This window comes from Schistosoma haematobium, chromosome 2 (genome assembly GCF_000699445.3).
Source record: "Schistosoma haematobium chromosome 2, whole genome shotgun sequence".
Taxonomy (NCBI): domain Eukaryota; kingdom Metazoa; phylum Platyhelminthes; class Trematoda; order Strigeidida; family Schistosomatidae; genus Schistosoma; species Schistosoma haematobium.
The window spans coordinates 25,593,110-25,619,720 of record NC_067197.1 but is presented as its reverse complement, the minus strand read 5'-3'; the positions used below and the strand labels follow the sequence as shown (position 1 = coordinate 25,619,720).

At 36.8% G+C, this 26,611-nt stretch overlaps 2 protein-coding genes across 2 annotated transcripts; one reads left to right on the top strand and one right to left on the bottom strand.

Annotated features, from left to right (window-relative positions):
* Positions 1-1,049: 1,049 nt before the first annotated feature.
* MS3_00006562 (uncharacterized protein) lies at positions 1,050-6,659 on the top strand (the record flags this gene model as incomplete). The annotated part of the gene is made up of 9 exons (XM_012944356.3): positions 1,050-1,586; positions 1,639-1,940; positions 1,993-2,112; positions 2,157-2,258; positions 2,324-2,433; positions 2,756-3,030; positions 4,098-4,339; positions 5,458-5,577; positions 6,411-6,659. The coding sequence occupies exons 1-9, from the start codon at positions 1,196-1,198 to the stop codon at positions 6,657-6,659; spliced, it is 1,911 nt and encodes a 636-aa protein (XP_012799810.1). The 5' UTR covers positions 1,050-1,195.
* A 4,032-nt stretch (positions 6,660-10,691) lies between these two features.
* Positions 10,692-25,451, bottom strand: MRPS28 (37S ribosomal protein S28, mitochondrial). The gene is made up of 5 exons (XM_051214726.1): positions 25,205-25,451; positions 24,673-25,169; positions 16,761-17,037; positions 16,531-16,716; positions 10,692-13,823 (listed from the first exon to the last, which is right to left on the bottom strand). Exons 2-5 carry the CDS (start codon positions 24,684-24,686, stop codon positions 13,476-13,478), a joined length of 825 nt encoding a protein of 274 aa, XP_051067911.1. The 5' UTR covers positions 24,687-25,169; positions 25,205-25,451; the 3' UTR covers positions 10,692-13,475.
* Positions 25,452-26,611: the final 1,160 nt, after the last annotated feature.

The following is a 26,611-nucleotide window of genomic DNA, read 5'->3' as shown; positions in this document are numbered from 1 at the left end:
AATGCAAATACGAGATGATTCAACATGTACGCTTACTGTCTATCATATTCATAATCTAATTGATAGAGTAGATTAAACAATATCATCTATTATCATTAACTCTTTTATCTGTTAGTCTTTGATTTACCTCTTCTTATGACATTTTTAATCGGACATTTGTTTTCCTTAATCTACATCATATTATTGTTCTCAAAATAACCAAGATACATCTCCCCCAATGTTTATTATTTTTATGTTAATCTAATCTACTAACTTGAACCTTCAGATACGATTAATTCCGACTTAACTTATTTTAGCCTTCAACTTCGTTAATTATTTATTCTGAAAATATTTAGGAATTGATCGATATGAGACCCATTAATTTCAAATTATAATACTGAATACTTTAACTAAAGTTTCTCTGTGTATCTTGCAGTATCATGTTTATTATGACGCATTGTTTATAAATTCATAACTGAATTACCTGTAGAATTTATTGAGAACAATATTTGCTCTGAATATTCTTTACTTTTAAATAAGTTTTACCTGTTAATCTATAGTAGCGGAACACTTTCTCCTTCCTCATTATCTTCTACGTTTACTGTTCAATGTCTTTAGATAAAGATTGTTATGATCACGTAATCATCTTATGAGAAACAAAACGTAGTTCACAACAACAACAAAAGAAAATAACCACAGTGTAATCAGCAATAATAATCGTTCGATACACATGGATCAGAAATGACTATGTTGACAAAATGATACGATAAAGAACACAATCTATAATGACATTGGTAGAATTTGTTTGTTAAAATAGTCTGACTGGTACAAAGATAGTCTAGTTTAATTAAAGTTAATAAAAATATTCATCGTTTTAATGAAAATAACTTTGCATTTTCAAAACAATGTAGTCTAATTAGAAATATCTACTTTATTTTCACTAATAAGTTAATTTACTTTACAAGTTTAATTCTTACATACCTTGACGATCCAATCACTAGAAAGAGATGTGCAGTAAAACAAGTAGTTAGTTGAATTATTTGGCACAGTTTTACTCTTTTCAATATATTTATAACATTTTTTTCACAATGATTGTTGTATAAATATGTACAGAATCAGACGAGAAATGCCAGAAGTTAAAACTAACAATTAATATTTACTATACCAATAGCTCATATGGCAAATTGTAAATAAACTACAGAATTAAGTCAAGAAAATGAATAATTTTAAAAATAAAATAATGTCCCCAAGAGAAAGGCTGTTGGAAGAAATACGCAAACGCATACCGATTGAACCAGATTCGGAAGATGGAAATAGTACACCAAAAAGTAGCATATCAACATCATTTGAGATGACATCTCAGGTTGAGAGTTGTACGGGACTAACGAATGAAACTCATTCAACATGGAAATACATCGTAATTGTATTATCGACTGTCATATCTTTGTTATGCCTTGGCCTATTGGTTTGGTCCACTTTATACATAGCTGGTTGGCCGAAATCCACACCTATATCGAAATCAACATTCTGGAACTCTGAAGTTGGCTACTGGGTAGATGTATTTGCTTTCAAAGATTCCAATGGAGATTTAGTCGGTGATCTAAATGGTAATCCAAATTAAACTGCCGTTCTCATCACCTTTTATACTTTTCTCAATAGGTTTCTTATCTGAAGTGGATTATATAAAAGGTGTAATTGGTTCGGGATTTGTGATTTTGGGTCCTATCACAAAAGGATTCTATAGCAATTCACATAATATGATCGGATTGGTAGACGATTATGAGAAGTTAGATGAAGCAGTTGGTACAATGGATGATTTTCGTCATGTCTTAAAGCAATTTCATGAGAAGGATTTGAAAGTTGTTTTGACGTTCGATTTCAATTCCGTATCTATCAATCATAAGTGGATTAAAGAAAACCGTGTCAAACCAAAAGTATTCGAGAATAGTTTAAGGAATCAAGTAACATTTTTGTTTTGGTTTGATTTTCTTATTGCACTTTATTTGCATGAAGATATCAAGATATGGAAAACCACTCAGTGTAGATATCCGTGGTCAGAAGTATTATTCGGTATTCGGATCACCGAGTGTGGACCTAGATTTGACTGATATTGACACTCAGAATGCCATATTTGTAGGTGTTAATTATTACATTTATAACAATGATTTTATCTCTAGGATGTTATTCATTATTGGATGAGAGAGGGAATAGACGGTATTCTGCTAGACAACGCTGCATATTTTGTTGAACAAGAAGAACAACATGAAACACAAAAGAAGGTAGGTCTCTTAAGCTCGTATTAGTAATATTCATTCGCCTAACTCTGTTTTCTCCATATTACCAGGTGTTGTCCTGTCCTCAAAGAGAAGAAATATATACACAAGGAAATGTGAAGTTTGTCGAAAAAGTTAGAGAAGGAATTGATAAGTGGATGAAGATCAGAGGAAGAAAAGTGTAAGTTTTTTCGTCCTTATTGCTGTGACTATTTTCTTTTCATGCTAACAGTTTTCAACATACATATTTCATCATCATATTGGGAGGACTAAACATGTGGATAACAAAGAAGGAATTATGTTTCAACTTGGATAAAAGCAGAACCACCGGACTGAAATTTGAATAATTCTTCATATGCTTGAGAAGTGAACTGAAAGATCAAAATACTTATTTCTCAAACAAGGAATTTTAGTCTTTATGTTGTAAACTACGTCGATAGCTCGTTTAATTTTAGACAACATCGATTATAACGATATTGTTTCATTCAATATATCTTCCATAGATTACTGGGTGTCAACGCAGGAGATACGTGGTGTGATTTGACTGGCAGACCTGATCCAATGTTGATCTTTCGAGAGGTAGCAGATGTGATAATTATCCGTGAATTTCTACCAAACAGGGGTTGTAAAGAAAACTTTCCTACAACAAAGAACCTAACATGCAAGTATCACAGTTACCAAGATGCTTATAAGCAGAAATTAGGGTTAACTGTATCCACTTCAAGCTTCCCCTCCAGAAAAGACGTGCTTTCTCTAGCTGCCTCATTATTATTACCAGGTAAGTTCCGATTACAAAAGTTCCCACTCCCTATCAAATTACTCAGCAATTCGTTTCTCTCAATGAATATTCTCGGGTCATACATCAATGCTTTTCTTTTGAACGAATATCTCACTATCAGGCTAGCTGGTATGAATCGAGTTCTAGTATAGAAGTTTATATAATGTCTGTTATTAAAAGATAACTGTTTCGATCCCTGACAGTAAAATGCAGTTCACCTACATATTTATCAGAAGAAAGAAACAGATAGATATTACATACTGGGAAATAATGTATTTCAAAAAATAAGATTCCATCCGTATTTTACAGTGATGTTATTTGAAGAGGCTTTAGTTCATTTTGAAAATGGGTCTACAATTCTACTGTTTTATTTGATGAAAGTGAATTTCGGAGAATACAGTTTGTGAAATTCACTCCCACTTTGGAGTCCTTAAGTTAACTGAGGAAAATGCATAAAATTACTCATGTTTAAAACCAATACTCATTTTAGAATACTTAAACTTATGAAAATGGAGAGACAGTAAAACCTCCGTAGAGATTTCCTTTAAACCAACTTATTAACCAGCCTTGAAACTTCATCCTTTTCAATATGAGTTGAACAGAGTTCCTTAACTTATGATCTACATTTATCTTTTCATTATTCACCTTTATCAAACAATGGAAAAGTAATCTTTCATTAGTAGAATAATATTTTATATTTAGATAATAGATTAGTTGTTCAAGAAAAAAGTAATGTTTCAAACTTTCTTCTAATGATCTTTCAATTCTTCTATAATGTATGTTCTTCACGGAATGTCACAAAAAGTGCCTGTAACACTTTTGTATGAACTAAAACAATGCATAATTATTTTATATATTTGGTTTGGATCGTTGTCACAGAAACCATAATAATCATCTTTGAGTTTTAAAGTTTGTCTTAACTCCATTGATTCAACTAACCTGATGAAATGGAGTATTCAATCTGTAAATCATAACGAATGGGTTTAAGAAACTTCATATTGAAATAAACACTGACTTTATTAATAAGCATAAATTATATTCTGTCCTACTTTCTGTTACCTCTTCAGGAATACCGATAATTTATTATGGAACTGAGCTTGGTATGACTAGTTTCAATAAAGGACGTCGACCAGAACAGTTGTATCCAAAAGGAAAAAGTTACAATAATGAGGGGCTATTCGATTATGGTTCAATACTGTCTCACCAACCAATGCCATGGGATACAAGTGGACAGAGATTTTCAAAAGCTATAAACGATTCCAGCTTCAAAAATTACGTGGAAAAAAATATTAAAAGTGAGGTTGTTGAGGTAAGTATACGAGAAACTTTTGTGCATCGACACATTTTTTGTTTAGTTTTCTTAACTGTTTACTTGATAAGTCCATAACAAATTACTGACTGATTTAGACGATTATATTGGTTTTATTCACTGGTGTCGTAATTTGAAAAGTACAAATACAGAACGTTTGGTTGTGACTACTTTCAGATTGTTATCTGTTCATCACTCCAGATTTTGTTATTACACTTTATAAAGACGGCATATTACCACCGAAATAGCTATTGTTACATATCAAAAGGAAAGCAACCCAACAGTGGACTATCTCGTATCCAAGTTCATCATTGAGAGGAATCGAGAAATCATATGAAAGAAACAGAGTCCTACATATTTACAATAACCGAATGAACACAGTTTATTTTCCAACTTTTTATGTGTAGAAGTTGCACTAGCTGATATGCATAAGTAAGTGGTCAAACTGTTTAGTTAGAATTTCCATAAATTGACAATTTAAGTAATTTATGATTATTCTGCTAACTGAACGCTCGATTCTATTTCCTAGTCACCTCTATTAACCCCAGAACAAATGTACACGGCAACTTGAACACAAAAGAAAAGGGGCAAAGTACAAAATAAAGCTTTACTCTATGGCTGTGTGTACCGAAAATTATCCGTATTTATACTGTTTAACGTGATTTTGATCGTCGAGAAGGCTCAAGAAGCATACTAAATATAGCAGTAAGAAGGTAATTACCCAAGCAAAACCGTGACAAGTGATTTGTTACCCTTCTAGATGCCTTCAAGTAACTCTATTCAATCTTGACTGAATGAAATGCTTCCAAGCATTTTCTGGCCTCTTACTGACTTTTCCGAGGAGTATTTCTGAAACTTCCTAACAGTTTGAAATTGATTCAACATGGAAATAATCTCTTTGATCAATCTGGAAAACGTAATTTCACCCCATTTTGAAATGCAAATGTCTTAAATGGTGTGAAATAGGTTTTGAGAGTTCAAATTATTCTGCGTTGATCAGTTACTGTCAATTGAAAACCATTACTTTTGAACCGTGTTTTACTGAGTCAGCCGCTAAATTACTACTAAAAGCAAATATATGATTTATACCACATATAATAATCGCTTTTATTCCATAGAATGTAGTTGATAGAAAATGTGAACAAACGGTTTACTATCTCGTCCAAAGACTGATCAATTTGCGTCAAAATCCGACCTTCAAATCGGGAACAATGGAGGAACTAAGCAGTTTTAAAGATGTAAGTTATCTCTGTAGCTTCGGATCCAAATATAAACCTTAAGAAATTTTATGTTCGTTAAATTATATATTTTCAACTGTTCACTAAATAAATATTAGTGCGAAGATCGTTCAATGATAAAATTCTGTAAACCATTGTCACCTTTCTGTTGTTCTTCCACAATATTTATTTCAAACTGAATTAAGCAGAGTTTCAAGTGTGATCGATTAGTTTTATCGATAAAGTTTTGATATTTTGTAGCATTATTTATGTACCGAAAATTTAATGAGAGTACGTGTTTGAACTATTCAACAGGAAATTCTTACAATGAAGTATATAAATAAATATTGAGACTGTACTGTTATCTAGTTGAGTATTTTGCTTGGGAAATATAGTCTGTAACCAGACCAAAATATGATCATAACTACATGCACATATCCGCAGATAAAATCAGTTGTATTGAGCTATAGGTTTAAATTAAGAGTAATTCTTTAGTATGACACTTGGAAGCTTAGAATATTTGAAATCATTTGGTTGAATGTGCTCCACTACTTATGTCGACAGACACAAGTAGTATGTAACACCGATCGGAAGTGGAAAACCTGGCAGCAGAAGGCTATAAAAGTCGATTTGAAGAAAAGACAAATAGAATTGGAAAGTAATTGTGAATTGAAAGAATCATACAGAATATAAATGGCGAATGGTGGAAGTTCTCAGATGAGGTATTAAAGTATGGTTCTCATATTTTACCAAGGTACTGTGTAAGTTTATCTCATGGCTTATTTAGTTGTCCCCACCTGTGTTTCGTTTGCAACAGTACTTATGAAACAATTATTTTATTATTTTCTTTCCAGTATGAAAAGCATTACTATGGTGTATTCGTAAGAAGAGCTGCAGGTTTTCCTACATTCGTCATAGTACTATTGCGATACACACCACCTAACTTCGTTCTGGACTTCAGATATATTTGTTCTTCAGTTACTGTTCGACTAGCATATCCTTCGATTCCTAATTTACCGGCTAATAATCTATTACGGTGTCCTGAAATACATCTTGTTAACAGTACATTGAGTAATCAAATTATAGTACTTCAATGTAACTAATTGATTTTGATGAAGTTCATTTCTCACTAAATACATAATAACCTATTTCTGGTCCAATATATTCTCAGTGTTGATTATTTTTTATTTCTTCTCTGAAATTCAGCTGCTTTTGAAAGTAAATTCAAATTTACATGATTTATTTCCTTATATAATGTCACTGGTTTCGCCTTACTTTATTCCATTCATTAGCATACAGACAATTAATGAACTGTTGAAGTATGAAGCACCATCACTCAACTGAACTGCATTCTTCAAGATACCTAAAGAATATCGCTCAGTTAACGGCTTAAGATATGATGGACTGAGCATATTGATAACTATTCCCTTTGGAATACCTAGATTGGTATAATGGATGATTAACCGAATTGTTCTATCACAGATCAAGGTTCTCTAGATATGCTTGGCTAGATAAACAAATTTGTATATCACATATATCTGCTACTTCAGATTTCAAGCATCTTTAACATCTAGCCTTGTGATTCCCTAATAAAAAAGTGAGCAATCAAATCACTGCACTAGTTACATTTTATTCCTGAAATTCAAACTTTAGCATTACATTCAAAACACTAGTGTATAGTGCTCTTTTCCATAGGTAATTGAGCTGATTTATGTGATATCTGCAGGTACAAAATAATGTGGTTGTAAACGGACAGTATTTTTATATCTTTAAAATTAAAATGTAGATCTTAAATTTCCATAAAATAAAGTACATCTCATTTTTAAATGAACATAATTTCCTTAGACGTTTCATCATTGAATCAAAGACAAAGTAAAAGCTCACCCAGTTGCCATTTATTGATCGATCGACTAATATAAATTATTCTGCAGAACACTGCTTTATACATCTAATAAAATTTATGATTCTGATGAATTTCATACAAGTAATTATGACATAAGAAACGAAATTTAGCAAATTCACAAATGTTGATATAGTTATAAGCAATGATGGATAGTGGCTAGCAGTGGAACCCAGAATGCGCGTTTCGTCGTATTTGAGACTCGTCATTTCGATGTACCTGCATCTCAGACTTAATGTTCACTCTGAGACTCGAACCCAGTACCGTTCGCTCCAAACGCCATCGCGCTATCTACTTAGTTACTGAGTCCTGATAGCCACTTGCTTATGCAATGGGGTGAAGTTTACTATTGCTTTACTTGAATCTTCCCAATACCAAATGAATTTAAACTATTATTTGTATTATCCCTTATACGAACTAAAGCATTTGTAAGAGGATGTTAGTGACTTTGTAGTATGATTTCATTGCGTTGTGCATGAGGCTCTTTAGAGTTCTGTTGTACCGTGGCGGGATGATAAAACTACAGTACTAATCCATAGTATTTCCTTCGGATTATTGTTTAGCAGTAAAATGTCTCGTTTTATTGTACTTTTAGTAGTCTTCATAGGAAAGTTATTAAGTTATAAGATGTTAATTATATGCGTTTGTTTATTTCGTGTACCCTCTTCAGATGTAATAATCTTGTATGCTTTTCTGAAAAAATTTGGGTCCAAAGAGATTTTTGCACTAAATGAATATGCTGATTTGAAGTCAATATACCGATTTGAGTCTGTTGATTTGCTGTAAATGGTTAGATTTAGAGTTCCATTTCAATTTTTCTTAACTAAACAATCTAAAAATGCCAGCCCACCGTATTTATTTTTACTTTTTGAAGTGAATTTAATGTGGAATGGTAGTCTATTGATCAGTTTAGAAAAAGATAGTAGGTAAGTCTTTTTTATGATAACAAAAGTATCATTCACATATCTAACCATCTATCGAAAACCAACACATCTCGTTAAATCTTGACATGATCCAAAGAGTATCGAATCTATATAAAAAATCACCTAATAATCCTGTAGAACTTAAAAAACTAAACTAAATCGGCATAAAAATTCCATGACACATTCCATAACTATCAATTCGATAATAAAACTACCAAAATAGTATAAAAAGGCTTTTTTTTTTCAATTAAAAAAGGCTAGTAGCTGAAACTCTCTTTATCTTGCTAAATCATATTACCCTCAATAGAAAAGAAGGCCTTATCATCCTTTTAACTCGGACTAACTATCCAAGCAACCACATCTGATTCCATTCATGTTTCACACCATTATCACACATAAAAATTCAACTCTATCCTTACACATCACAAACATCATATTCTTAATCCATTGACATACACATTCATACAAATGTGTGTCAACAAACATGTCTCACATAAATCACCTTGATAAGAATGACATGACAATGACTTGATCAAACCTATTTTTAATTAATTGTACTGGATATTTTTGTTTTATTACTTTATACTATTCAAGGTTGGGTCAGTTTCATTGGTTTACTTATTTATTCTCTGAAGGAGTAGCTTACACTGAGTAATAAAACGTCAGAAATTGAAATTCTTTTTACTCATTAGGAAATTGCAAAAACATTTCTATTATAGAACTACTTCATGCTTGACATTCCAGTGTATTGATTAGAATAAATATTGATAAAGTGTCTAATCAGCTAGTATAGTATACAAACAGTGAAGCAGATTATTCCTTGACAAATTAAATTTAATGTCAAACATTAAATACCCTTTTGATCTCGGCGTTTTATCTGACACAAAAAATGCGATATAGTAGGACGCAAAGAAGGTTATCACACAAACGAAACAACACTCTTGTGACGCAACAGAAATGGGATAATCATGGGATACAAAATGGTGGATGTATGGAAAATATTGAAAACTACAGAATCAGATAGAACACAACCGAAATTAACTCCACTCTATGAGATTTGTTCATTTCAAATGTGATAGGAAATTATTATTGTTCGCAATGTCTGGTAATCATCCAAGTCTTTAAGTCGTAAAACCCTGCGAAAAAGGTGTCCAACCCATAGAGACTATACTCAACATGATAGAGACAGGTTCACAATCCACTCCTCTATCACAAAGTAAGCCAGCAGTAAACAGAACCGTATTGAAACTTATGGGTTTATAGAGAAAATAACTCGACTACCTCACTCGACCAACCTTCTCAACCTAGTCTCATTAATTGATCTGAAAGTCTTACCCAATAAAACACTCACAACTTCATCGTTAGACCTTAGTGATAAATGATGGACCACTGTTAGATCATTTTCAAAATAAATCTTGAACTTCTATTGATATGCAAATAATAAAGACAGATGTAGTGCAACTACTATTTGAACAGTATTTGGTATTCATGTTAAGTGACAAATGTTTAGTAGATAATTACCTCCCCTTCTTAATGTTTTAATATAAATTGTGTGTGTGTGTTCACGATCATCTCCCTTCAAAAACTGGTCAGTTTGTGACTACTAGAATATGATTCGAAGCAATATGGGGATTTCTGTTTTATTAATTACATACAGTATTACGGATTATTCGAGACTCTTTTTCACTCGATACCAGTAATAAGTACGATTACTGGATATATATATATATCCCATGGATGTGAGAAATGTTAACTTGAAGCATCCAGCAGTATGTTTTCCATTTCCACAGTCAGATGGGGTGGTTCATCTGAACTGTAAAGTAGCAACTATCCACAACTTAATTATCAGTATGTTTGCGTATCCATATAATTTCGACAGCTTGTTAGTACAGAGGTACATTTGAAAGGAAAATCTACCTTTACGCTAGTGTTCAGTATTTACATGGATGATGCGTTACCAGAAAACGTATCAACATAGATGGCTTGAACAGAGGCTCGTAAACTGACATAAGACGGTGTTTACAATCAATTATCCTAAATAGGTTCACAAAAACAAAACTCACTGAATCCACTAATCTCAAGACAACCAGTCGAATGGCTTACATATATACTTACAAGACAACATACAAAGTGTACTATTACGTAACTTTTCAGCTTCATTCGTCCTCACTTGCTCTTTCATCGCGATACGCCATACTACTAGGTTGAGACAGATGTTGATTACTCGATAGTTTCCAATATTTTGCATATTGATTTTAGTCTGTGAAGAAAAATGGCTGTGAAATGCGATGTGATTCAAGATAAATACGAGTAACTTCCCCTCAACCACTGACTATTTATAAAATTTATAAGGTTTGTACTGACATCCCCTTTATCTTAGTATCTTTGCATGAAGAATTAATGCTCATCATTGTCTAATTTCATTTTAACTTGATTGTGATGATACTACCTATTACTAGTAAGTAGCTTGTTATATTCAGCTATTTATGTCGTTTGAACAGCAATGTGTGATGGTTAAGTGTCATAATCAACTATTTATGTCATCTATGTATAATCCGAGTTTGATATTCCAAATCTCTCTTCCAATTTCAATAGTATCTTTTGGCTTTCTATGGTCTGTTCTTCTTTATATGCATCATCTCTTTGAAATGTTTTATTCGGGACAGTTGATCTGCGGTCGAATTTATTCACGATATTTCCTGATATCCTAGTAAGCGTGAGAACTTCACAGACATCACATCACTATGAGTACCAAGCAAAGTTAGCGATAGTGTTACTGAACCGAATGGAAGACTCAGAAGGCCAACAGCATCGAGATCAACAGGCTGGCTTTCGTAAGGATCGATTATGTACCGACTACATTGCAACAAACGGTTCATTGTTGAACAAACAACGGAATAGACCTCATCACTATACATCAACTTCCTTGACCATGAGAACGCATTTGACAGCGTGGATAGGATAACCTTATGCAACCTTCTTCAACAGTATCATGTACCTGAGATCGTCAACATCATACGGAATTCTTATGATGCACTACACAAAAAAGTCATGCATGGAGGGCAGCTCACAGATGCTTACCGGGTGTAAGTCAGTGCTAGACAAGGCTGACTGTTCTTACCTTTTCTCTTCTTTCAAGTGGTTAACATGACTATGAAGATTTCCATATTTCCGAAAAAGCACTCAAAACAATGGACAGCTTGCATGCGGCTAGACAGTTTGGACTTCGCAGATCGCCTAGTCCCTCTATCCCGTACACAGCAACAAATCCACGTGAAAACAGACAGTTTAGCACCAGCAAGTTTCAACATTAACAAGGGAAAAAACAGAAAGGTCTTCACATGTGACACAGTCAACCCCAACCAATTCACACTTGATGGAGAAGCTCTGAAAGAGGCGGAAACCTATACGTATATGGGAAGCATCGTTGATAGTTAGTCAGCTACGACGTATGACCAGGCACATATATGCATCGGTCCAAATTGCCACACCTCATTAGCACAACAAGATGAACACCAAATTCATAGATCTAGATAATTCAGTTGTAGTAATATATAAAAGAAAGATTGTGTATAAGGATAAACAAGGAGGGTTAATGAGAGTATGAAGACACGAATTGGCAAAACAACGGCACCATTCCTACAGGTGAAGAACATCTGGAACTAAAAACAACTATCAGCCAACATCAAAGTCAGAATATTCAATACAAATGTCAAGACAGTTTTGCTGTACGGGGCTGAAACTTGTATAGCAACTACACAACCATCATCAAAATGGTACAGGTATTTACCAATAGTTGTCTATGCAAGATACACCAGATCTGTTGGCCAGACACCATCAGTATTCTGGTATAGAAGAAACCAGACTATAGCTGAGGAAGGAATAAGGAAAAGATGCTGGGGACGGATAGGTCATACTACGGACATCATCAAACTGCAGCACGAGGCAAGCGCTAACTTGCAATCCTGAAGGAAAAAGGAAGAGACAGACTCAAGGACATATTGAGCTGGAAATTGGAGGCAAACATCGAAAGAATGAATAGCACTTGAATACAAATGGAAAGGAGAGCCCATGACAGAGTTGGTTGGAGATTCTGGGTCAGTATCCTATGTACCATGAGGAGTAATAGGCGTGAGTAATTTGCTTATATGAACATTTAATAGACCCTATATTGTTTTCTGCTCTATAATATATGTTGTAGTTCTCTTTTATTATTATTGTTTGAATAAACCTATTCCTCTCCATCATTATTTGATGAACCACAGGTTGTAGACTGTGGAGAATTGTTTTGTTATGTCGATAATTATACATTGATATGTATACCGTATGTGCTTTTCTGAATACGATACATAGTAGAGAGAAGCAATATCTATGAAGAATAATAATCGTAAAAGGACTAGTTTAAGCTAAATCCAGTCATAATTAGACTTGGTATAGCAACCAGTTACAGGATCAAAATGCATTAATATCTGTCAACCTGACAAAAAATATAGATGTGCATCGGCTGTACTTCTTACACAGAATGGCCATGTCAACTATCATAAATAACATACTGTTCAATACTAAGTTACGGAAACTTAGTAATGCACCGACATACGGCCAATAGTTACACCTAACGTTCGACGGAAACTTTTATATCTTGCATGTCTTAGCTTCAAGAGGTCTCGGTTCTCTAATTTAGCTTGCGAGGTCGATTCCATGTTGATCAATGATATCATAAGACATCAAAAAGCCGAGCCCTTTGAGAACCTGTTCATTCGGCATATTTTATTCGACGATTGTCCACTACTAATTGAACCAACAAAACTAAAATCTAACAACAAGGTGTAATCCAACATCACAGGAAATCTAGCACAAATGACTATTATTTTACAGATGCATTGTTTGGGAATATATTTTATTAAATGAGGTGCATATTATGAGTGTACTGTGTGAAAAGTAAATGGTGTTTAAACGGAGTGAAAAACTAAAACAGTCCCATCAAAAGAATCTTGTCAAAGGTTAACTAGTTCATTTATACAATGGCGAAATTACATGATTGGCTAACTTAGTCTAGACAACATGTATATACAAAAGGAAAAGTATTACACAAAATGCTATTTGAGGCGCCAATGTTCCAAGGCCACACTATCTTCATCTGTAGAGGGACGCTGTTTTTTAACACCATCTGCACTTGTTGTTATCATTTTTTCTTCTTCAGGTATAGTCTTAACAAGCCGGCCTTTGTACGGTCCTAGAAGTACAGCATCTGCTTCAAAAATTGAAACGCCTTTAGTGTTTACCATAAATTTGTCTGTTAACTCTGGATTTTTTAAGCGTATACGCACTAAGCTTCCACGTGGATAAAATTGGTTAGCCGGTTGATGACAAACACAGTGAAATTTCCCACCAAAATCTATGTAAAGATCAGTGTCATCCACGTTGTCAATAACAACACCAATTAGCTAAACAAAGAGAATAAAAACCTAAAATACTACAAGAGAAATTTACAACCAAAAAAGACAAAAATACATAAAATAAGATACAAATTTTTAATATGTCCTTACCAAATGGATTTACTATGATAAGGAAAGTTCATGTTACGTAGTGTGCTACGAAACGCTAACGTGACTAAGAAGTATAGGTTACTACTAAAACAGCTTAAAGTCATAGTAACCCCAGTGAATACATACAAATTGCGGTGATTTAAAACAAAATATTTACTATTTAGAGTCAGATTGAGAAATTACGTAATATCAATGGATATTGACCATCATTATACAGAACAAGCTCACGCAGTGATTCCGCTGCAGATAAACAATAATTTGAACATGTCAATGATCAATTATCGTTAATCTAATAGTGTTTTCTTTATAAAAACAACATTCATTCGGTGAAATACACAACAAACATCCCAAACAAATATGAAATCAAAAACTGCACCAGTATTTGAACGATACCGTGGTGGTAGGAGTAGTGGAATGGACTTGAAACATAATGAGAATTTAGCTTGAAATGTTCATAAAACATGTCTTATAAGCGTCTTTATCGGTATACTCTAATGTGATCGCCCAGTCAGTGATAACAAGAGGAGTTCAGTCAGTCAGTAACAACGTAGAACTTCTTACGTACGTACATCAGTTCGAGTTGCCAAACCATATGAGCACAGAAGTGCAGTTGTCGATTCAAATTCCGTAGTGGTAGAGGTAGTAAGAGTATAAACAGTAATCAGAAACATTAGGGTTTGAAGATGTTATTCAAGGAATATAATCCAGTGAAATAAATTTGGGGTTACGGGCGAAAAATGCTTTTTCACAAGACCGGAGATAAAAAATCTGAACAGATATGAAAATAGCACACAAAATTAGACATCACCCGTTGTAGCCAGACAAACAGACAGAAACCATCAACATAAAGCCTGGCACAAATCTACACAGGCCCAAGTTATCGTACTACATTTGCACGACGAAATGGAAATCACAAAACAGATAGAAGTAGTGTGATAAGAATGACAAACGGAAATGCTAAACCTAAGGAGTACCCTTTGAAAAGGCTGAGTGGAAAGGTATGCATGAAGAGATGTTGGAATTTGAAACCGAACTCAAACTCTTCAAACAATGATTGCAATTATCATGTGGACCCCAATCAGACAGTCTGGATTTATCAGCATAACTCAGGCCAATAGTCAATGAAGTCATGGACTAACCGATGCCACGTTTTCATTTGGCCGCCCCTAACTTTCTTACAGCCTACTTCTGTACTAACAAGTATCACTCAAAGTAGGTGATGGTTAGGCATACTAACACATGTCCTAACCACATCAGTTGACGAAGACTTAATAACTCATCAACTGATTTGCTACATCTGCTAAGTACCCTATGTCTAGCCACAACATTGCTCAATCTGTAATTCCACGCGAACAGTGCTGTGAAGACGCTTATGATCAGAAACCTTCAACCTACGAATTTCTCCGACTTTCATGTAGCATGTTTTACAGTCACAAAAGTGGTAACTTGTATGATATCTCTCAGTTGCTTTGGGGGCGTATGAGCTATATTCGACAAAAACAACAGTGTACCGCACCCCCCCCCATAACTTCAATTAATGTTAGACACTGTTGAAGAACTCTATTTCTCCTGCCGAATGCCGCCTTTATATTGAGAAATGTGGTCAGAGTAAGTACCTTATGACTATGTTTCTTCGTTTTAGAACTTGATGGAGTAACGAAGCATCCAAAATGATCACAAATCGAACTACTTTACGTGGCCATTCATTCTAACCCACGCATTCTGTTGAAGATCATCGATAACATATTTTAAACAACTTGTAAATCGCAATGATTACTCTTCCATAATCACCAAATTCGTTCGTTGTTATGAAACAAAGTGATCGACGAACCTTCGAAACCCGATCAATTTACATCTGACTCTCGTCATCTGTCTGGAACCTAAAATGATTCGATTATTGGTACTGAACTACAATCTTTAAACATAGTTAACTTAAACCATCCCGATCTTTAAAATCTAAGTTTATAAGTAGTGACGCACTATCCGAGTTGTAGCTGGACAGTTAACTGAAATGTTCCTAAATATCACTTACAAAATGGCTAATGTCAGCGAAAATGGGTTCAATTTAGCGATAATGATATCAACTCTTACGATTTTTTGGACAATTGTTCTGATATATCTTACATTTATCACACATTAAACATGTGCTTTCAGTCTTCGTTATTCTCAACACCCACAAGTACCTATTATCCTTCAGCAGACATTTGGCCAAACTATACTTTAACTATTCTTTGTTATATCCAATCCAGAGTGTTGTGTACCTAACAGCAAAATGACAGTATTATATTTGGTCATTATAACCATTTCTTGACTAGAGTATGTGGATATTCCACTATAGTCTAGCCGAATCTAGTTTCCAGTCACTTATACACAGCGTAGAACCTGGCACAGATGTGTATCGGACCAACTTGCTACAACTTATTTCAGAATTACAAGGGAGGAAATCAACCAGAAGAGAAGTAACTGAGAAGAAATAACACCAACCGTGTTTGAAGTCCAATCATGATAAATACGTTTTAAAGGGAACAAATAAAATAGAATAAAAAGTTAGGATCGATACTTGACTCAGGATTTAGATGACATAAGCAAAAGTATACAAACTCACCTCACGAGACCTGAAATCCCCAAGCTGAATAAATGGACTATAGCGCAATAAAGTATGAAAAGACTTTTCTGAACTTTTTGAACGTTCAGAAAGCAACTTTGAAATATCCATCTCCTTTAGAAATAAACTCATTGTCCATGGAACAAATGAAAATGAAGACACAGCTCTTTTCTCTTCAAACTCATCCTAAAATAAAACGAAAATCCAATAACTGACTATACAGAATATACCTTTTTACTAGAATTTTCCTGAAAATTGGAAATTGAAGTCGGACCAACGTCTGATTTTGAATCATCATTCGTCTTGTATACAGAATTTTGGCTATTATCAGAGAAATTTTTATCCTCAGTTGTTGAACGCTCAGCCTTATTCAAAAACTCCGTTAACTTGTCTGGATCAGAAGTAGGATCTTGGTTTGACAAATTCGCACTTGAACAAGAATATCTTTGACATGGAATGAGACTTTTATAACGAAGGCATTTTATTAGCCGACTGAGCACATACGTTCTGGAAGACATGACCAAAAAATAACATAGATCTGTGCAAAAATAATCTGTGTTTAAAAAAATCACACTATACATGAAGACGGATCATATTTAGACTCAGTAATTTAAACTGACAGAACAATGTGCTCAGCCTGAATATTAAAGCAACATTTTACTGTCCACAATAGGAGGTTTAAACGACAGAATATACACGAAATTTAGATTACTTGGTTACAAAACCGATCACTTTAAATGTAAAATTAATGAGACGGATGCAGAAAATCATCCAAATAATGATATTACGATTATCAGATAATACAAATAAAGCAAAACATAAGTCCTTCATTTTCAAGTCGCTACTTGACTTATAAGCATAAAACTGGGAGACATGCGAGTTGTTTGAGCTTTAAAAAGCCTTCGGTGGTCTATGCGAGGAAGTGGCAACAAATAAGTTATTTGGCTTGTAAACTCGAACATTGCCTTCTCGTGGCGGGGGTGTTGTTTACGAAAATGAGAGGACGAAAAGCGAATGTCCGGCGCTTTAACCGGATTCAAAACCAATGGTGCACATGGGCTCCAGTATCCTGCGGGAACAAATGGCGTATGAACCAATTGCTGGTCACCGGCTTCCATGGGACTGCATCTCCTTACGATGCTCCACTGCCTTGTGGATCAGACCATTAGGTCAAAGGCTCGGGGAGTGGCCCCTTAAGAAAACCACCTGCTTCGGTTTGGGCACCCGGGCAGTATCATAGCCCTCACACATATTGAATGAGATTTGTGTGGAGCACATGTATTTGGTGCCTCTTTGTACCATTATCTATGTGTTGAAATAAAAATAAAAGCCATTATCCTACCAACATCAGAGAGTATTAGCCGACCGTTTAACCAACGTGTTTTCTAGAGTTTCTATCTAATAACTTTATGACCATATTATTTCCCTGTTGTCCTTTTTACTAACGAATATAGTAAACTGAACATATTCCACGTCTGTTTATTAGCCTATGATGTAAAAAAATGAATTGCTGAATAAATAAATGAAACAAAGTTTAACTGTATGACAGGAAACTATCGTTAAGTATTTTGTTTTCGCCAGGAAGCAAACCGAGGATTCAGGCAAGTATTTTATTTTATTTGAACACATAAATATTGGTACAAGAGAGCGCCGATATATATGCGCCACACAAAACAATGAGAATTCGAAGAGAAAGAAAAAAAGGTAAGGAGCGTGAAAAAAAAGAGAACAATAACAAAGAGGTTGGTGTAAGGTAGTGTGATAATAATAATAATAGTGAGGGAACGGAAAGGTACAATCAGAAGAAATCTTTCAGTTAAGGGAGACACAACCACTTTTTATGAAGAAAGTAAAAGAAGGTCACAGCAGGATCGCCACTGGCTTCTATTCTGAGCCATATCTGATAACGTCTCTAGCCACTGTGTCGCACTATCTCTCGGACCCCAACCAGGGAGTCGTGAAGGACCAACACAAGCCAGTCCTTTGCAGCTTTCTTTCATACCACGACACCATGTCATGCACTGACCACCTCTCCGCTTCTTCCAACCGGTCCCAGAGTCGGCATATAATGCACGACGTGGAATTCTCTGGGACGACATTCGGAGGACATGTCCAAGCCACCGAAGTCGGTGTTTCAAGATGGTGACATCGATTGCGTTATCATCTCTGTGCCCGAACACACGATGCCGAACCTCTGCATTACTGACATGGTGTTGCCACTGGATGTCAGCAATCCTTCGGAGACAGCGATGATCGAACACAGAGTCTTCTAACGTCCTCAACTCGGAGAGGCCGGGTTTCACAAGCATAGAGCAAAACTGCTCTCACCGACGCGTTGTAGATCCGACCTTTTACAGCCAGACTAACATCACGAAGGCGCCAAAGGTGGCCCACCTCAGGCAAGACTTACTAGAAGTCATAAGGACGTGACAAGCAAGGTTTTTATGATAAAAGTGTTCAAAGTAAGCCCACGATGAAGTTGAAAGTAAATGGAAAATTTTAGCTGGATAACCAAATTTCATCCTTAAGCTTGGTTCGATAAGTTGTGGATACAGTAGCGAACCTTAAAATATCAATTACATAGTTACTGCGACTACCTGCTTCATAACTTTGACAAGGTCCACTATCGTGTACATATGGACTCCAAATAAAGCCAAAGAATGGTCAATGAGAAGCCTTATTTTATTCCATTTGCTTGTGTTTATGTTACACAACAAATTAATCCAGGACAGTAAAAACAAGTGATCCTTTGGAAGAAATTCAAAGATAACAGGACAACATACAAACGTAAAAGTTCCTGCGATTAGGTTAAATGTAAAAGAGTTTCAAGACACTAAGCACCGTACTTTGAGGCATTACATGAACAGTTATCAGGGTCAAGAAGCCTGTAAATTATGACTTTACCGGGCATTGTTAACCATTAGTTGAAATGGTTCAAATGGTTGTGGACGGAATAGAAGAAGCTTTCGCTTAACAGGCTTCCGTGTCTAGTAGCAGGGGATCACCAAATCCTCCAGGCAGGAACCTAGGTATGTTAACAATAAAAAAGGAAAAGAAATTGGTAAATCATAATGTGATGCTGTCCTTGGTCCTTAAGAATAGGTCAAGTTGCCTCTTGAAGGACTCCTGAGAAGTCGCTTGGACTAGCTCGGCCGGCAGTGAATTCCAGCTTTTGACAACTCTTAAGGAGTAGAAGTTGTGTCTACATTCCGTCTTGCTATGTTGTGTTTCCAGTTTCTGGGTGTTACCCCTTAGATTATTATTCGAACTAAGCTTAAGTAGGTGTTTAAGAGGATGTCCAGAAGTGTTAAGAATACTATAAGCCATTAGTAAATCACCTCTAAGACGCCTATATTCTAGTGGGTAAAGGTCTAGTGAACGGAGGCGTTCTTCGTAAGGCTTAGATTTGAGTCCTCGAACTGATTTCGTAGCTCGCCGTTGGATACGCTCCAAAGTGACCTTATCCTTTCGGAGTGAGGGTGGAAGTACTATGTTTCCGTACTCTAAATGGGGACGGATGAAACTATTGAAGATTGTATGGAAAGTTCGTCCGTCAAACTGTCCAAAAATGCGCTTCAACGTTACCAGTGCAAGGTTTGCTCGGAAGGCATTTTTGTCACAGTTAGCGTAAGACTTTAAGTCATGGGGCACCAGGACTCCTAAATCTTTTTCGACTTGGGATACTACTAGAGAGGAGTTTCCTAAGTTGTAACTGTAGTTTGCGACATGTCGCAGATGGACTACTTTACACTTTGAAGTGTTAAAGGTAAGTCCGTTATCGTCTGCCCAACTTTGAAGTCGCGTCAGATCCTCCTGAAGTGCCTGTGTATCGTCTTGGTTGCGTATCTCTCTCCAAAGTTTCACGTCGTCAGCAAAAAGTAGTAAGTCTGACGTTACCTGTTGAGGAAGATCATTTATGTAGATCAAGAAGAGAAGAGGCCCTAGTACTGAGCCCTGGGGGACCCCACTAGGACATTCCATAGCCTGAGATAAAGTGAAATTAACCCTAACCTTAAAGTGTCGATTTTTTAGGTATGAAGTAAGCCAATCGATTAGAGGTGGTTTGATACCTAGTCGTTTGAGCTTGTTGATAAGACACAAGTGGTTAACCTTATCAAAAGCTTTTGAGAAATCAAGGTAAATGACATCAACCTTTCCCTTGCAATCGAGGATGCTTGTCCATCTGTCCACCGCAGTCAGCAGGTTGGTTATACAAGAGTAACCCTTCCTGAAACCATGCTGTTGGGGTGAGAAGAAATTTAAGGACAGTAGATAGTCATTTAAACCGTCGCATATCAGGGACTCCATGAGTTTTGAAGGTAATGACAGAAGAGCCACCGGCCGATAACTTGAAGGTTCATTGCGTCGACCACCTTTGAAAATTGGTGTGATGTGAGCCAACTTCCAGTTTTCCGGTAATTTGCCTCGGCTAAGCGAGTGTGAAAACATCACGCTAAGTGGCGTTGCCAGGATTGAGGCTGCCTCCCTCAGTATGGCAGGATGAACCATATCCGGGCCAGGAGAAGTGTCAAGTCTTAAGTGCTGCAATTTCCGGAACACCAAGTCAGCGCTTAGGTCCACTTCAGAAAGTCCTGTGGAGTTGGAGATGAGACTGTCGTCAATAAAGTTGATGTCAGCCGGTTGAAATGTTTGAGAGTAATGGGCCGCCAGAAGGTTAGCGGCGTCGCCATCGTTGTTGGTCGGGCAGTTAAGACCTACCAGTTGAGAAACTCCTGTTTTGGCTTGACGAAGAGAGGCTGCATAACGGAATAGGCTTCTAGGGTTAGAGGCGAATTTGTCCATAAGCTTTGTTTGGTACTGAAGCCTGTCTTCTCTTATAGCCTTCGTGCATGTGTTCCTGATATGTTTGTATTGCCTATACGCTCCATCGTTATTAGTTCGTTTGTATTCCGCCCAACAGTGCCGTTTGCGGCTTAGCAGGCGAAGGGTACGGTTCTTGATTACTGTAGGTGGCTTGAAGCTTTTGGGAACCGTTTGAGGAACTGAATGGTCTGTAGCACATAAGAGCGTGTGCAGTAAGAAGTCCCAATGACCATCCACATCGATTTGAGGGTGAACATCCCAAACCACCTGTTGTAGATAGTCATGTAGAGCTGGCACATTCAGCCGTTTAAAATTCCAACGCAAATTATTGTTGGGATACCTTAGCTTAGTTTTGATGACAAAACTGAAGGCTATGACGGCATGATCGCTCTTTCCCAGAGGAGCCAGGATTGAGAGGTTGTCGACTAGGAATTCTTCGTTAGTGAATACACAGTCTAAGCGCGATGGTGTCTGACTGTTTCTCCAACGAGTTGCCGACCTCACATTTTCATATAAGCCCAAGTCATCGATGAGGTTGAAGAACCGAGCTTCAATTGAGTTGTCGACTCCAGTGTACGTGTGTTCCGCGAAGTTGACTCTAGGGAGATTAAAGTCCCCTAGAATCAGGATGTGTGTGAAACCGAGACGGATAGAGCGGGATAGTCCTTCCAGCATACGACTATCGTACTCGATGTCGGCAGTTGGCTTCCTGTAAATGACTCCAACTAGACACCTCGAAGTACTAGACAATCTTACAGAGCACCATATGGATTCCTCAAGATTGTTAAACTCGAGGTTGTGAACTTGGTGCACCTCCAAGCAAGAGCTTATGTATATGGCTACTCCGCCCCCAATTCCTGTTTTTCTGTCGTTGCGGAACAAAGTCATCCCAGGCAATGCTAACTCTTGGTCCGAGAACTGAGAAGATATCCATGTTTCAGATATTCCTATCAGATGGGCCTTATTAGCGTTGCTAAGTTCACGTAGTTCATCCAGTTTGTTTGGTAGACTCGCGGCGTTCATATATAAGTAGTTTATGCTTTCAATTTGGAACGCGTGAGCTTCGTCCTGTTTTTCTGTATGAACCTTATGTGAATGGACAGGTAGCCCACCTATGTGAGGTTTGCCGAGGTGGTAGGCCCTGTTCTTTACACGTTTTTTTTATCGTTTAGACAGTCCACAAGTGGAATGGTCAGCTCCAACTTGTCTTTGTTCTTGGTCCTAACTTCATATGGCCTATCCGGGTGCATGTGGATTCCAGGTGGCAATCGACGTCTATTAGCACGAAATGCTTCCAGAACTGCAGCCGCCATGTGGGAAGATGGGAAGGTTATCTTCATTAGACGGGGTCTAAGATCACCGTCCTTCTTGGCTAGTCTCGTCACATGCTGAGTCAGTATGTGTTTGAGCCTCAAGGACTGTTTGATGAATTTCCATTCCCTGATGTCAGAATTTGATTGAGTAGGGTCTGCATTTTCCGGTATACCTTGCACAATTATGTTTCTTCCGCGGAAAAACTTCTCACGAGATTCTTTAGGGACGTTTCGTATGATACTGCGCTCAGAGTACGGTATGTCGGGCAGTATTCTTACGTTACCATCTGATTTCAGCAAGTGGCTTGCTAGCAAGACGTCCTTTACGTCGGCAGCATTCTTAAGTGTTACTCGGAGAAGCCTCGGGTGATTTAGATGCTTAGAATCCTTTCCTCGAGTGAGCCGGGTGACCGTCAAAGGCTCTATTCTAGGAAGTTCGAGCTTCTTGTTCAATTCACCCCAGAGCATCCTGTCGTTTTTGTCCTGCAGACTGAGAGGAAGATCAGGCTTGTCAACGAGGTTCATGATAATGAGAGAATCGTCACGAACTGTTGTTAATTTACCAGGTTTCACGATGGGTTCAGGTTTAATAACTTGTTGTTTGGAGGTCAGTGTGCGTTTATGAATCATAGGCTCTTTATTGACCGGACGAACAGTCTTGGGGGTAGACTGTGCGACTAAATTACCAGTTATTTTCCGTGCAGCAACTCTTGGGTTGCTCGGCTTAGGCGGTGATGCCTGGTTCTTTTGGGCTCTCTTAACGTGGGTCGAATCACATGCAGGGTTTTGGCAACCACTGTTGTGTTCGGGGACCCTGAGCTGGGAGACCCGAGTTTGCCTAGGAGTTCAGTACCGTCGACGTAATGATGGTACTGAGCCTCGACACGTCGTCGTTAGTGTTGACGGATGCTCCATCGGTGGTATACCTATTGGCATCCCTACTTTTGTATCCGTCGCACGCTCTTGTTTGTCTACCGGTTTTTTTACTATCGTTATCCAAGTTAACTGACAACTTGTTCCGAAGACCTGTCAGTAGGACAATGATGTTACTCAGCAAGACCACAGCGTCCGTGCTGCACGTGACACACACCCACTTTTGCTCTGACTTGCTGAGTCTGTTGTAAGCAGTTGCTGTCAGATCTGTGCATGCTTCGTGGAACCAACCTTTGCAGTTGTCGCACTGCATGCCAGTTGTGACAGCAAAACGGCATCCCGGACGTTTGCATGAGTTTTTCATGACGGTGTTGAAGCAAATTATGTTATAGATGCTTGCAAGAGCCTAGGACCTTTTAAAAAAAACACTAAAAAGCACACTGAAAACGGAAAAAACAGATAAAACGAGTGATATAAACTGAAACTAGTCTATACGTGAAAAACAAAAAAAAAAACCGAATAGTAAGCTGAGGCAAAACCACAGGTAACTATTAAATATAGTGAAACTCAAAAAAAAAAAAAGTAATCTACCGAACGTATAGCTCAGGATAGATTCTTTAGAACTGAAATGGTACTTTTGTTGCGTAAGAACACAGCAAAAGTTTGATAAATGCAAATCACGTTAGGACTAAACTCCCCGTTCGAAAGCCACTCTCAACTAAATCCCCGTTATTTCAAACAATATAATGGGAAACGTGTTGAAATACAACAAAATCTCATTTGAGATATAGAAAGAGGGAGCAGAAAAGCTTATGAATTGACCAATTTGAGCTACCATTTGTCAAGATAGCGAGACGGTATACTTAAAGTGCTAAAAGAAGCGTTTAAGGCCTCTTTAAGTGGACTAGCATTAAATGAAAGTATACTTTCATTACACTATAGCGTAATATATTACTCCGAAAAAATGACTACGGATAAATATTCTCCTATAATTACCATGATTACAATCACTATATTCTAAAAAGATGTGACTAAATTGACTTGGGCACAGGTTTGTTAAATACTATACGATTGATCTAAACTCAACTGAAAACGGCACTAGAAACAGGCTTTGAAGCCGAACTCGGCTTACTTCCTCAAGGTCATAGTTCAGCTTTGAAACCCGCCTTGAATCAATCTATTTCAGAACAAGGTCTTGTAAGAAAACGTGATGACCATCCCTAAAACAAAGGTGAGGAATTTGGTATTTGAGGGCATATTGCCGTTTATTTAATTTGTCAACGTCGCAGATAGGAGCATGGTCTTCATTTGTGATTTGCTTTACTTATCATCAACTATTTACACATGAATACTATGCAAATGCGACTATAGCGTATCCGAGCTTCTAAGATGAAAGGAAAACAAAGTAAGCGCTGGGTCCTAGAGTGAAATTATAAGGGGTAATAAGGCTCTTGCATGAACGAAAAATTTCTGGAAATACTTAATGCAGCACATATATTGACCGGTGTAAAAACTCGTGTCATAACCCACTTAAAAAAATTCAGAAGTTTATCAGCCTTCCATTGAGTTCTTGACATAGACTGACTCCAGTACCATCCAACCCCATCTCAATCACTAAATCATTTTTTACTAAAGGGTATAGATCAGCAATGTAAGTCATCTACTTGAATGGTCGCTGTCTACTAAAATTGTGAAGCTAACCCAGATCACTTGAAAGTCACACCTCAAGGTTACCGCCTGACGCGAATAAGCCCTCCATACTCTTCAGAGACTGTGGTTTCTTTGATGACCTTAGAAAGTAAACATGATGTTATTGGAGAAACGGATTATTAGGGGTGAATTGGTGAAACAGGGTGCTACCAATTATGCATTGGTCAGTCAAGCCATTGACATGCAATTAAATGGTCCGTGTTACCCATCCTCAACCTTGGTGACATTCATAGTCTATTTAACGATCAATGGTCCGTCGTCTAACGTAGAGATGGTTTGATCTAACAAAAAATTTATCTGGAGCTCAGTGACGTTATAATATATATTAATTAAAGTACGAAGCGTTATCCTTCTCTGTTCACCACACAAGTGTAAGAAAAATTCAGGAAGCATTCAGAGACTAGCAACAAATCTATTTTGTGTTCCACAGTTAAAGAGCCTTGACAAGTATGCAATACTCTATATCCTTGCATTGTGAGATCCCGTAGATATGGGTGTTGCCTCACAATAACCCTTGAAGTTATCAGCACTAAAAATCGTATATATAGACTATTCTCTGATCATCCCACTGAATCTAGTCTAAGTCTCCCTTTAGATTGAAAAAATTCCACACCTAACATTTAAAAATGAGATATTGAAATGTGCTTGTGTAAATATAGCTGTAAATTGTTATCGCTTGTAAACACCATTAGTCTTGCCCAATCGTACTTACGTTCCATTTTTGACGTGGTATTATTCATTCATTTATTCTGGTTTGGCAATTAGAGGTTGTTAATTGCAGTGTATATCTTTCTCAAATAGAACGTGGTCACCCTAGTAGCGACAAATGCATCACAAATATCATATAAATTCATGTGTATAGACCTCAAATGATCAATATTTGAACGACACTTTTAAGGGATCTCAATACTATGTAGCAAAAAATGTATCACAAAAATAAATGATTCTATAAGCTGAAAGAAATCCGATGTATTAAGACACAACAAATGTCCCCTGGGTTTTGTTACAACTACTGTCTTTCTTTTCAGCCATGTTCATCCTGATTTGGTCGCAAGTTATCAGAGGAGTGCCCAGAAACGTTAAGCTGTTTGAACTTAAACTTCTGGTTTGCCACGTCTTACAGTCAATATAACGGAAAAAACGCTGAAAATCCTTCTACAGAATTTTGTTGGATAGTACTGCCGTTTATTTGTTTCTTCTCCTGTCGTATATTTTAACCTTTGTTCAGATCTCTTTTAACCACACCTTTTGTTCTTCAGTCTTCCTCGTTTGAGCCTTTAATATGTGATTTTGAATAAAGACTTATCTTTTGTTACCTAATTTTCTGTTGCATGTTGACGGAATGTTGTCAATAAGGTCGT

Excerpts from the sequence above, each read along its gene's own strand:
- MRPS28 (XM_051214726.1), bottom strand. Across the intron at positions 16,717-16,760 it reads AGGAAAATTCTAGTAAAAAG|GATGAGTTTGAAGAGAAAAG; the intron begins GTATATTCTGTA and ends GTTTTATTTTAG. Across the intron at positions 13,824-16,530 it reads GGGATTTCAGGTCTCGTGAG|CTAATTGGTGTTGTTATTGA; the intron begins GTGAGTTTGTAT and ends CTCTTTGTTTAG.